The sequence below is a fragment of the Prinia subflava genome, chromosome Z, assembly GCF_021018805.1.
Source record: "Prinia subflava isolate CZ2003 ecotype Zambia chromosome Z, Cam_Psub_1.2, whole genome shotgun sequence".
Lineage (NCBI taxonomy): Eukaryota > Metazoa > Chordata > Aves > Passeriformes > Cisticolidae > Prinia > Prinia subflava.
Window position 1 is genome coordinate 85,156,327 of NC_086283.1, and position 13,340 is coordinate 85,169,666.

A 13,340-nucleotide genomic window follows, 5' to 3' on the forward strand; every position below is an offset into this window, starting at 1 on the left:
ATATTTTAACCTGACTTTACCAATGCTTAAAATGAAAGTGTACTTCTAAAAAGAAAAGTTCTTTGGGAATTCCCCTGACTCCCATCAACAAATACCTTTTCAACAATGCATACTTTGAAATACTAGAAAAACTGAAAGCCACTTTTTTCTCCAAAGTGGATATTTTATACTTTTCCTTTCATTCATTCATTCTCTGCTATTGAAACAGTCTGAATGGGGCTTGCTATCAGTGAGTTTAAATTGCCAAACAAGAGGCAAGTCTTACTATGTATTTTGAATATCTACAAGAAACATACAAAGAATTATAACTGATCATGTTTTTCTCTTTCCTTGATAATGCTCCGGTTGCTTCTGAAAGATATGTCTGGTTCCCCACCCTGGGAAGAGTAGATCTTGAATACTTGTCTTTAAGAATTAGAAAATACGTGATAGCTTTCACACCATGCCGGTTTTTAGAACAAACTAGCATGGTCAGATATTTTATCATTTATTTTAAAAAGCAGAGGGATAGTGTTATATAATTATGTTTAGGGTTTTCAGATGTGCAGCCTGGAATGTCTAATGAAGAAGAGCTCCAGCCTCCCCTGCTCTGTGTGTGTGATCCTTCAGTTCTCCCCGGATCCTGATTTTGCATTTCTAACGAAGCTGAACTGACAAAGCGTGAAAGTGGTCTAAAAGGAAAAACAAAGAAAGTGACCCCGCTTTCACTGTGCCAAGACTAATCAATATTCCAGAAGCCTCGCTTTCCTCTCTCTGCTGGTGCGTGCTTCAGTGTGGGTTGGTTTTGTTCCTTTTTTCTCCCTCCCCGGCGCTGGGCCGGCAGTCTCCTCCCCTTTCCTTAGGTCCCAGCGATAGTAAGTTGCCGTATTCCGGGGCACATGCAGATGTCAGTTTTCTGCCTGCCGCTCGCCGGGCGCCGCAGCTCCGCGCCCTCCGCCGGGGAGCCCCTGCTGCCTCCGCCGCGCTCCTAAGGCTCGGAAGGTCCGCAAAGGTGAGCCCGTCCCGTCCCCCCGTCAGGGCTGCAGCGGGGAGAGCTCACTCTGCACTCCGTGCCTTTGTGTCTTAATTAATCTAATGATCCTTTCGGCTGCATCCATATTCTTTCCTTGATCTTGATGTAAATTGTGCGGGACAGATTAGCTGCGTTAAACATCCTGGAAAGAAAAGAGAAAAGGCACTGTGAACGATCTCTCTCTCTATCTCTCTTTTTTTTTTTTTTTTTTTTTTTTTTTTTTTTTTTTTTTTTTAATGCTTACATTAATCGGTCGGGAAAAGAAAAATAAATCCTGCTTCTACACAGCAGTCTTGTCCACGGTAGAACACTTACTAATTTAAATATTTAGCTCGGTCGCAGAAAGTTTCCACTCCTTAAAGCAGCAAAGTTTATAGCATTCCGTTAAAATTCAGGGAGGATATTGCACTGAAGTGCCGGTCTTGAAACATATGGTAAAAGCAGCCATCAAACTCCACCAAAATAAACTTGTTACAACATGCGATTTTGTTTAAAACGTGCTGACTGAAATCCCTGTGTATTTATATTTTAAGTGCTTAAAAAATAAAAAAAAAAAAAAGGAAAGAATGTTTTGGCACTAATTTTATTTAAAATGAGATGTGAGAGTTGACTGTCTATAAACAAGACAAATTTCAGCAGGAGTACCTTCGTCTATCCACTTATTCATTATTAATTTCTTTTAAAAAATCATGTCAGTGTATATTAACTAAGACTTCAGAAAATGGGATTCTCAGTCTGGAAAATACCTTTGAGGAGGCTCCCATTATTAAACAAACTCCTACCCAGCAGCCATCAAAACAAACCTCCACCATCTAAAATAAAAAGTAATACCTAATGAAAAACTTTTAATATTGAAACATTTCAAGGTTGATTCAGAGTGTGATTTCTTAAAGTCAGACGTGATGTGTTTCTTGGGTTGTCCTGCACAGGTCCAGGATTTGGACTCCATGATCCTGATGTGTCCCTTCCAACTTAATACAGTCTGTGATTCTGTGATATATGCTCATAATTGCTATCAGGACAAGCTAAGCATTACTCTGCAATGAGAGCTGGTATTGCAGTCTGAAACAACAAGTCAAGTGGGATATTACTTCTGATGTTTTACAGATGTGCTCAGATTAGTTTATACAGCTAAAAGATGAATGTTATCAACATAAAGCTGTCAAAGGCATATCTTCTAAATAGTGGTTGAGGGATAAATAAACTGTTGCTGCTCCCTTTTTCCATGAGAAAAGAAAGAATTGAGCCAATGCATTCAATCATTTAAAAACATCTGAAATGCAGAACAATTTAAATGTACCAGTTTGAGCAAAATATTCCTCTTCAATGGTTAATGTGAAGGTGAGCAAGATTGGGGATTTTTTTTAAATAATAATGGCCTGATAAAAGCAAGCCTGACAGATCGTTTTAAATGTTTTAATACCTTAAGCTATGATTTGTACTGATTTACATTTACATATCAATAGCAAATAAGAAGAAAAAAGATACTCCTGGGTTTTACAGCAAGACAGCAGTTCAGGTTAATCTCTGAAGACATGGGACATTTATCTGACCAGTCCATATAATCATTATTTCAAACTCATTGAGGTTTTGCATCAAAAACTGCTTAAATATTAAGAACAATATAAGTTTTACTGAAACATGAAGAATATTTGCTTCTATGTAAATATATCGCTAATCATTCCCCTAAAATCTTACTGAAAAGTTTGATATTTCTTGTCCTGCAGGTTTCTCCAGTACCTCCCACTGAAAAGATTCCTCCACTTTTCTGAAGGGATACTGACAGAAGTTAATTATAAAAGAAAGCTTTCAGCAAGATAAATGACTAAAGGTAACGGAGAAGATCCAAAACCTGGAAGTAGGATGGAACGAATTCAACAAGGAGTCCGGAAACGTACACTTTTGGCAAAAAAAAAAGTGCAGAGCATAACAAAGGACGATGTTAAAAGTTATTTAATGAGGAATGCCTTTGTGCTCTTCACCGTTGTTGCTGTGATTCTTGGTGAGTAATTTGTTCAATAGGAATATTCTGTTCTCCAGTGCGTTTGACAATGACGATGTGACTGGGTGATTTGAATTACAAATGAGTTTCCAAATTCTTCTGTGCTGATAAGAATGTTCTGGCTTGGAGAGTTTTGGCTTTGACAGCTGCATGAAGTTTAAGGAAGAGCCATTAAATTATTGTAGTAATTTGTAAGAAGAATTTTGGTGAGAAAAACCAACCAGAACAGCTGTTTCATGAATTTGTCTCTTGAAGAATCAGATACAATCATTGAAGTGAATGTTTTCAATTGTGTCTTTTCCTACCAAAGTCAGTTGCTACAAAATGCTCAGGAATTAGCTTTTATTCACCTAAACTATCAAATAATTAAACCTTTTCAACAATGAACAGAAACTCTCAACAAATGAAATGAAGAGACATTTCTAAGCAAGGGCATATAGTAAATACAGCCTCAGTCTTTTCAGTTTTCCCTTGATAAATGCAAACCTAAGTTTATTCTCCCTCAGCCACTCACAATCTTACACATGCATCTTTCAGATGCAATTTGGGCAACAATGGCAATGTTACTTATTCAAAGGATTGAAAGATAGCACCTGATTAAATGCCTTTTAAGAGTATACCTAGAGGAATCCAGTACATCAAGCAGCCTTTAGATTTGGAATGCACCAAAATGTAAATTCAAAATATTGCTACATACTTTGAATTAGCATTAGAAAGATAATCGGCTGAGAAAAACATGCAATTTTTAGAACTAATTTTCCTTTAAATTATTACATGATCACTTATGATATTTTTTTTTTAACCAGAGATTTTCAAAGTGCCACCACATGTCATGAAATAACCACTCTTTATGGGGTGAGCAAGAACTTAATGGCTTTTCTCATTAGTTTAAAATACGAAAGTGTGAATCTGATCATGATGGTGATGAAAAACCATATGTAAGCATCTAAAGATAATAGTCTGTATCCTTTGCCTGTGCAGGCCCTAATGTCCTTCATAATGCTATTCTGTATAGGTCGCTTGCTGTGTTTCTACAACTCTTTCAGGAATTGAAATTTTAAGGCTTTACCATAATTGTTGCTTGATACCACGTCAGCAGTGTTATTTCAAATTAAACTCAGGTTTGATGGTCTTTTTCTGGGAGACATTTATATTAATTTGCTTATTGGTAAAATAAAATTACTGCTTTTTTCCTAAAGCAGTAGTTTCAATTTCTGATACTTACAAATGCTATTTTATAGTGTTTTTAATTCCTAAGTAAGAATTTGATTGGTGTAAGAGCCCCATTAATATCAGGGGTGAGAATTTAGGTGTTTTATCTGCAATGGTCAGAAAAGGCAGAGCAAGTCAAGCAAGTTCTGAAACACTGTCCAACTGCAAAGAACACAATTCTTTGATTGTTACTTTTCTATACAGAGCACATGAAAAAAACATTTTTGCAATTTTTTTTCTGTCATCTACATCCAGTAGGGCTTCCATAAATTTGTCAGTGTGAAAATAAAGTCTAGACTGGACAATTTTTTTGCTTTTAGTGCTCGTTCCAATTAATTTTAGGTAACTACTGACACTGCCCACCCACAGCAGAGGATCAATAGATACTGCAGCACAAGTTGGAGAACTCATGAAAATGTGCAGCCTAGGATGAGCCGGCTGCTCCAACTCTGCTCATGAACTTGTAGACATGTCTAGTATAACATGTAGAAGAAAAAGTCTTTTAGTTATTATCACAAAACGCTCAGAATTTTTCTTATATTTGTTATTTGTGGTGTAAATTTGCAGTACCTATATATGATTACAATATTAATTTCATGGTTAATAGATAATAAAAAGGTAACATTTGGGGCTTTTGAGAGTTTTTTGCTGTTGCTGTTGCTGGAAATACTCAGAAGTAGGGAACAGATGGCTAAAGAGTTTGGAAAACACTCAGTGGTTGAACTCCATCTGTCTAGTTTGGCAAGGATTAAGTTGTTAACATCACTCAGTTGTCTGGTGATCTGTAGAAAATTTGATGGTGGTCTTGATCCCTTTCCTAGTAGACAGTAATCAATGTTGCAGAATTAGCCCACCAATTAGCACTACAGACTCTCCCACCTGAGGTGCTTGGTCGTGAGACTATGTTGAAACCAGTGTGTACTCAGGCCAGGATTGAATAGTTTACAAGAAATAATGCTCGTTATTAATTAATCTACTCGTTAAGTAATCTAACAGACAGATGACAGTTCTTAGAGCTGTCAGTCCAGAAGTTTTCATAGAGAACACATTCAGCAAAAGATTTTATTTAGAGAGAGAAACATTTCTTCAGAGACATTTTTTGCATCTCTTTTATCAAGAGACATGAAAAAGCCTTTTTTAACAGAGTATTTTCTATTTCTTTACTGAGCAGGATTGATTTTGGTAGATGTTAAGTGCACAGGATCTTATCTTAGTTCCTGTACTGTAGTTTATAGTAGGGACTTGGGCTTGTGTCAAAGTGGGAAACTTGCACTTCGTTATGAAGTGGGTAACTACAACATGCAATTCTCTCTGTTGTGTACAGACATTTTGCAAATAGAGTGGGGTTTTTCTGGTACTCACATGACTAGAAGAAATATTTATTTAGCCATTCTGTTGTTACTGTGATTCTAAAATGAATTCTAAACTGAATTCTAAACTACATTCAATATCTCCTACCATACTAAGCCAATTATTCATTAAAAACATAGTGATGATGCAAGAAGCTCTAATTCATGTTGAAAAATACTTAGAACTATTCTCTATTCCCTAAAAAAATGCATGGAATGTCCTTTGGACTACACCTTCTGCATAGGTAGGGTCTGTCTAGTATATTGTCATAATCATTGTTAATATTTTTCATGAAATTTAAACTTTTCTCAAGCCCTTTAAGAAACTTGGAGAAAAGCATAGTCAATAAGTGAATCATGATGCAATTTTTCATATTCTTCTTGTTCACATAAGATATTATGAATTAGTTTTCTTTAGTCAACCTAGTCGAGACCCACTAGATGAGAACAATCATGTGAGACAAATTTGTGAGGCTGACCACTAGTAAATTGAGACTATCACAATGATCAGGAGCACTTTAGGGTGCTGTAGGGATCATAGTGGCTCATGGAAAATCTGCAGGAAGGCTCACAAACTTTGAAGTGCTAGTCAAATTACTGGCAAAATCTCAGACTCTCCCATGCTACTCAGAATCATCATCCTGTTCCCAAAAACTCCTTCCTTTCATATATACTTCCTTTATCGGGCTGCCTTCTTTCTCATATCCCATTTTCTGAAAAATGGCACAGGAACCCAGATTCTGACAGGACTCTAAATGCCAAAGAGTGTCCTTTGAGTTCTGAGCTTGTACTGAAGGAAAGACTGAGCAGAGATCCTCAGGAGCTGTTTGTAAAGAAATGCTGTTTTAATTGAGGGGCTCAGTGAAGCAGAGGCAGATTATGAAGCAAGTACTATGAAAAGCAGTTTCTGCATAGTTATTAAGCTCCAATTCACTAGCTAAAATCCTTTTGCCAGAGGTATATGTTGCAGTTGTCTGCTAGGACATTCAAGGAGGAGGGGGATGGATCCAGTCCTCTTTTCTGACTCTCCGTTTCCCCAAAGGAAGAGGGAATGCAGGCCTGGCTGTGTCATTGAAGCCAAGCTTCTGTAATTGCCAGCAATCTCACAATAGGTGTGAAATATAGATGAACCCATTCAACCTCTGTTGTGCAACAGCATGCACCTGTGGAGATTCCAAAACTTTTCCGTGTGTTGACCAAAAAAAACCTAGTTAAAAGTACAGGAAGGAGACAGATGAGTGAAGGTCTTTCCCCTTGTCCCTGAATAAAAGGAGCAAAGAGATAAATAAAGCCTTGAAAAGCTCCTTCCCAACACAGAAGGCAAAAAAATCATCAAGCCCTTACAATAAATGAACAGTGTAAAGTTGTGCAAAGGAGCAGATTCTCTTCTCTCAGAAAGACTCTGTATCTGAACAACAGTTTAAAGACCTATGAGATAAAAGTCTGTGATACTCAGGAAGAGAAAACTCAGGATAATTCCCGCAAAAATGGCAGCCTTGTGTGTTGGAGCAACATCTTTTCTCCTATTGGCAGTTTTTTATATCCACTTGAGGGTGAGGCTGACATACCCAGAGAAGAGTATTTGACCTCACTATATACTGAGATTAAAAACTGTGACAATTCCTAAGGCAACACTGGTAAAATTTTTATGAGAACAAAGTGAAGATCCATCACTGAAGAAGAAGCAGCTATGGGACCTGAGTTTTAGGTAAAAGAATATGTTAAAATATAAAGACAGAGATTATTACCCCCCAAAAATATATATATATGCAAGAAAATCAAGATAATTGGCAACAGTTAAAGAGAAATTAATTATTTTTATGTTGAACTCAGAGTCTGACTTTGATTCAGGGCTCTCCTAAAGAACCTGCCTGACACAATGGATTTCTCACTGAATGACAATACCTTCCTAAGTAATATTCTGAAAAATTTGCTAATGAAATCCCTTTATATATATATAAAATAGTTATAATTTTGGAAAAAAATAGCATAAACAGATACCATAAAACTCAGAGTGACACTTAGAACTCCAAAAGAGATTATTCTTTTCAAAAGGAAGAAAAAGTATAGAAATGCAAAGAACTTTAACTCTGATATTAAGAAGCCAACAGTAAAAGTCAGACTGTGAAATATGAACAGTACTCTAGTTTAACAGTTACTTACAAAATAAAATAATGTTAATATATTATCACAATCCACATTTCTTACCATTCATTCTGGTGTTACTGAAATGAAACAGCAATGATTGTTGAACTGCCATACATGGCACAGAGTAGCAACAATAAACTTGGCTACCTTGTGAATAACAATTAAGAATTCTGGAGAGAGCAGGTGTACATAAATGTACAATAAAGATACAAAATCTGCCAAATATTGACTTATTTGTATCCTAACACTCTAAATTTTTAAATCAGTGGACTTGCAAAGTAGCACTCAAAACCAGTGTGTCTTAATGGTCATAAAACAGTCTGGAGAAACATACATTCACTCCACTCTTCAGACTGAAAAAAGGCTGTTGAGATTCTCAAAATTCTCTCTAGAAGTTAAAAATAAATGTATTTATGTAATACTGCTTCTTAAAAATCAAAATTCAGGGCTATCCTAGGCAAAATGCATGGCAGTCACTGCGTGGGACATTTAGGAGGTGGTGTCGCAGAGATTTTACAAGAAAATTTTTTACAAGAAAATTCTCTGAATGCCATTAAGAGTATGGCCATCATGCTGTCAGAAGGTATGTTATAACTGAAGCAGTAATTATCTCAAGGATTCTGAGGAAAATTTTTTGTGTTGATCCTGAAAGGGGACTGAAAAGACATATCAATATGAAATTAACTAATATTAGGTCTTGCCAATCCTTTCCATTTTTCAGTAGACAACACTATAATTGCTGTGGTGACTGCAAGGCAGCACGAACTCATAAGCAAGATGCCAGTGATTTGTATGCTGAGTAAATATTTAACATTGTTAGATCCTTACTATCACTTGTAAAGCTAGAACAAGATGTCATTGGAGATGAAATGCTTTTGGGTTGGCCACAAGAAAGATGTGGCTGAAGATGGTTTGTTCAATCGTTCATGAATTTCTGAAAGTTCATTTAGCTTAAACTTCTGGCAAAATTTCTTGAAGTAGCCAGGCATCTGAAAGTTTCAACAGATTATATGATATTATAGGAAAAAATGTTTTTATAAAATGCTTATATTTAAGTGCATTTGAAAAACTGTATGAATAATTCCAATATTAAAGAGAAATAAGCAAAGGGGTAGATATTCTAGATGTTCAAAAGGCTGCTAAATGAAAATGAGGTACAAAATCAGGCATTGGGATAAATTGTACTGTACTGTAGCATAGACTTCTATATAGTAGCTAATCAATTTTTTTTTCATATCTTGTTAAAGGAAAATTCAGTGTTTTGCAATTGTAAAATAATCCATGTAGTCACATTTAGTAGTGTATATCCTCTGAGAATCCTCCCAATTCCTTCTCTTTGCTGTGCATTTCCTTACGATTTTGTATTTAATTTTATTATCTATTACAACCCAGTAATCTTACACTAAGTAAATTTCCAACAAGGCAGACACTGAGGGGCTGCAGCAAGTCCAGAGGCAGACAGTGGAGGTTGGGAAGGGTCTGAAGCACAAGTCCTGTGAGGAGGAGCTGAGAGAGATGGAAGGATTTAGCCTGGAGGAAAGGAGGCTCAGGAAGGACCTTATCACTCTCCTCAATTCCCTGAAAGGAGGCCGTAGCCAGGTGGGGATTGGCCTCTTCTCACAGATGACAAGGGACAGGACAAGAGGAAAATGTCTTAAGATGTGTCAGAGGATTTTGTTTGGATATTAAGAAAAATTTCTTCATGGAAAGGGTTGTCAAACACTGAAACAGTCTGCCCTGGGAAGCAGTGGAGCCACCATCACTGGAAATATTTAAAAGTTGTATAGATGTGGCATTCAGGACTTGGTTTAGTGGTGGACTAGGCAGTGTTGGAGTAAGAGTTGAACTTGGTGATCTTAAAGGTCTTTTCCAGCCTCAATGGTTCTGTGATTTGGTGGGATTTCACATCTATCATAGTATACTTTTTTTGCGGTGTATTACAGTTCAGTTTAACTGGAGCTTTGGAGCAATAAGGCAATGCAAGTGATGATAAAAAAGTACTTAGTAAGGAGCTAAGACTACTGCCTCCCATATCAATTTCTCCATCTCTGTTGTTTACAGAACACTCTGTGGTGTTTACAACGTATGTTAGAGAACAACTAGGCTCCTCACCAAGATGTCTTAAATTATTCATGGATACAAAGGATATATATATGATATGGAGTAGGGAAGAAACTATGGAAAATAGTAAAAGAACAAATGGAAATTATTTCAGAGGAATTTTAGTAAAAGCTGCAGTAAAAGTAATTATTGCATTTATTATGTCAACCCATCAGACTTGAAGTTCTATATACACTGTCTAGTGTTTGCACTTTCAATCAACACAATGAAACCACAGGATGTGTAACTCTTTAAAATCCATACATGAGAAATTTATTTGCCTCTAGGTTTATGAGAGTTTTTAAAATAAAAGAGTAAAATAAGGGGTTTGATGAGCTGTACAACAGTTAAAAGGAAAATAATTAAGTGCTGGAAAAGAGGCAGAGAAAGCCAAAAGGATAATGGGAGAATCAGGACAGTAACAACATGTTACTGCTACTCATATTTACTGATTACTCTCCCATGTCCTTTCTTTTAGCATAAGTTATATTCATCTTTTGAGTCCTTGTTCAATTTTCTACATTAAAAAAATCTTGCTTGAAATTTAGCATGTCTATGTATTTGCTATTGGCATGGATAGAAGACCATGAATAGAAATGAGCTCGAGGGTTACAAAGTGTCTGCTTGTTTTTCACCTTTTACTGTAGCTTGGTATAACTGAAAATAGATTTATTCAAAACAAAGTGTATAAAAGATGGGGCTTAAATTTTAAGCATCGCTTACACTGCAACATAATCTGGCTCCTCGAACTGGCTCTAGTTATGTTTTGGTTTTACCATGCAGAAGGGCTAAATGAAAGAAAAATAGTAAAATTGCCTTTGTATTACAGGATCAGTAATCAGGGAATTCCTGGGAGTACTAACCAAAGGTAGTTGACAAATAAGTCTGCTACATATATTTTGATGTCTTTAAAATTTTTTGTTGACTTGAGAATCCATACATTAAACAGATATGGATGTGCAGTCAAGTTTTACAAAGCCTAAAATTCAAGCAAAGGAAGCTGCCAATGTAATCTAAATCTCAGAGCTGTTTGTCTTTTTAGTGCACGAGCTAGAGCAAGGAGATTCAACAGGGTAACCACACAAGTCCATGACCTAAGCATGTAACTGCCTAAAACTTGCTAGGAGGAACACAGAAACAAACAAACAAACAGGTTTGCATTCCTACTCCCACTCCTTTCTGAGTCAGGACCATGTCTGACATTGTTACCCAGTGGAGATCCAGAAGGCCGAGAGTCCTCACCTTGGAAATCAATGTCAGCAGCACTTGAGGAGTTAGGTTATTCTTTTTGTCTCAAAAAGCAAGTTACAGGAGGAGGCAATTCCACCATTCTTTTCAAAGTCGTGTTACGAAGCAGAGGGAAATGTAAGACTTGGAGGTCAAATACGTATGCCACAAGAGCAAAAAGCAGCATTGTGTTTAACCTAATGACTAAAATGCTCACCTATAGGAGGAAGTCCCAGGCTGTGAAGCGATCCTTTGAGCAACAACAGGGACATGGAGTATCCCAAGTCCAGATGATTCTGTGCATTCTGCGTGACAGTTGTGTTCAGTTGCTAGTCCCTCAGGACTTAGCCTGGAATTAGGCAAATAGATGTTTAGGTCATGGCAGTTCTGCAGAAAAGCACAAGCAGAAGGATGAGAACAGAGGAGTCTTCCAAAATAAACAGAGCAGTGTCCATTAACTTTATAGATTTTAAGAACTAAGCTTTTTTTTTTTTTTTTAATCTGAAGGGACTTCAAAGGTCACAGTTTGGACTCAGGTACTTACTGTGTAATTAAGTGTTATTCCAGGTGCAAGTTTCCCTGTGCCATTTTTGTGACCTTTAAGATAGGAAAATTCTACCATTCTGAATAACACCTAACAGTGGGGAGAGAGGTGTCATTACCTATATTGAGACTACATCTAAATTAATCATCTATGCTACAACATATCATTCAGAGGAGTTAACTCACAAGAAGTAAGGCATGATACCTCTTTTTAATCAACTGAAATGAAACAGTTCTGGAAATTCATGTGTTGGAAGAAGCTGCTGGCAAGTAAGAGAAATAGGTGAACGGTTCTATTTGCCAGTAGTTTCACGGTCATACTGAGGATTTTAGGGGTGAAGTGGCTCATAATCAAACAGCTAGGGACTGAAAGCATCCTAGTTATCTTTTAAAGAAAATAGTAACATGAATCTATGAATTTCAGCTGAGCCTGACTTTCTTACAGTCCTTTACCATCAGCACTAAGCTAAATTAACAGGTGGTTTTGTAGGAACTAGAAGTTGGACTCTATCCATAGAGATATGAATGTGTAATTTAAATGTCCTGCTAATAATGGTGCTAAACTGCATATCAAGACAGTCCAAATGAACACTTTGTAGTATGTGTCTAAGCTAGAATAAAAAAACAAAGGCAACTCTCCATATCCAACTTCAAGATCTCTGTCAAACTACACTAAAAGTTCGCCAGAGTAGAGCTCTCTTTTCTGTGAATGTTTGCACAAAGTTCTTGTAAATGAGTGATCTCAGTCCCACTGTCTGTTATTTCTTAATGCAACTATACTGTAAAAAGGATAAAATAATGTGGATGGGCAGTTGAAACCACAGAAGGCAAAAGTAGAATTCAGTGCTGGTAAGGAATATGTCAGCCTCTACCCAAGGAAAAAGAGGAAAGAAAGAAACAAAGAAAGAAACAAAGAAAGAAACGTAAAGCAGGAAAGGTACCCTATAAAGTTTGAGAGAGAAGCTTTCTTATCTGTTTTGATCTCTGTTTTATGGGAGTAAATGTATTAACTTTAGTCATGGACATGAAGCAGCAAAGTAAAGCCAGGCATGAAAGGAACAGTCATTACAGTAATTTTGTAAAGCACCAAGTAGTACCATAATTCTAAATAATACTTCATAAAATATAATCTGATATATATTGTGACTGTCTGAGCTTTTGTATAGGCATAGTAAGATATTATTCCTGTGTGTTCATAGAATTATTTGTTATTTTTTGCTTCAAAAGTATTTCTTTCAATAGAGCTCAGTGTCTAACATGAGTACATAAACTAGGCATAGTTTGTCTTTCAGTGAAGCCTCTTGTCTGAGGATGAAATCAGGAATAATGCCCCTTTTCCATTAAGAACAGTCTGCTTCAGTGCCAGCAGTGAAAATTCTTCTTCATTCTACATTCTCTATTAATGCCCTGCAATTGCTTGTCTTAAAATTTAAAAAAATGCAGGAAAGAAATCAAAGATTACAAACAAGAGATAAATACAGAAACAGTTCAAGGAAAACAAGTAAAAGAAATTTTAAAATTTTAAAGGCAAACAGAGAAGTTGAAGTTGGATAAAAAGAGAACAATTTTTTGGACATGTTTTCAAAGGAACAAAATTACCTCCTAATTGGGGAGAACAGGCAAATGAGCCAAACAACTAGAGACAAAAGGGAAAAAGTGTATGAGTCTAACACTAGAGCGAAGAAATAGCAAAGGACAAATTTCAATAGTTTATAAAAAGCCTTTTTAACAGCACTCAGAAGCTGTT

At 36.4% G+C, this 13,340-nt stretch overlaps 1 protein-coding gene across 1 annotated transcript in view; it reads left to right on the forward strand.

Moving 5' to 3' along the window:
- The first annotated feature begins 225 nt into the window (after positions 1-225).
- SLC1A3 (solute carrier family 1 member 3) overlaps positions 226-13,340 on the forward strand; it is a 65,799-nt gene continuing 52,684 nt past the window's right edge. Inside the window, exons 1-2 of the mRNA XM_063423006.1 lie at positions 226-991; positions 2,740-3,014. Coding sequence (XP_063279076.1) covers positions 2,834-3,014 — 181 coding nt within the window. The 5' untranslated portion in view covers positions 226-991; positions 2,740-2,833. The remainder of the gene's footprint in view (positions 992-2,739; positions 3,015-13,340) is intronic.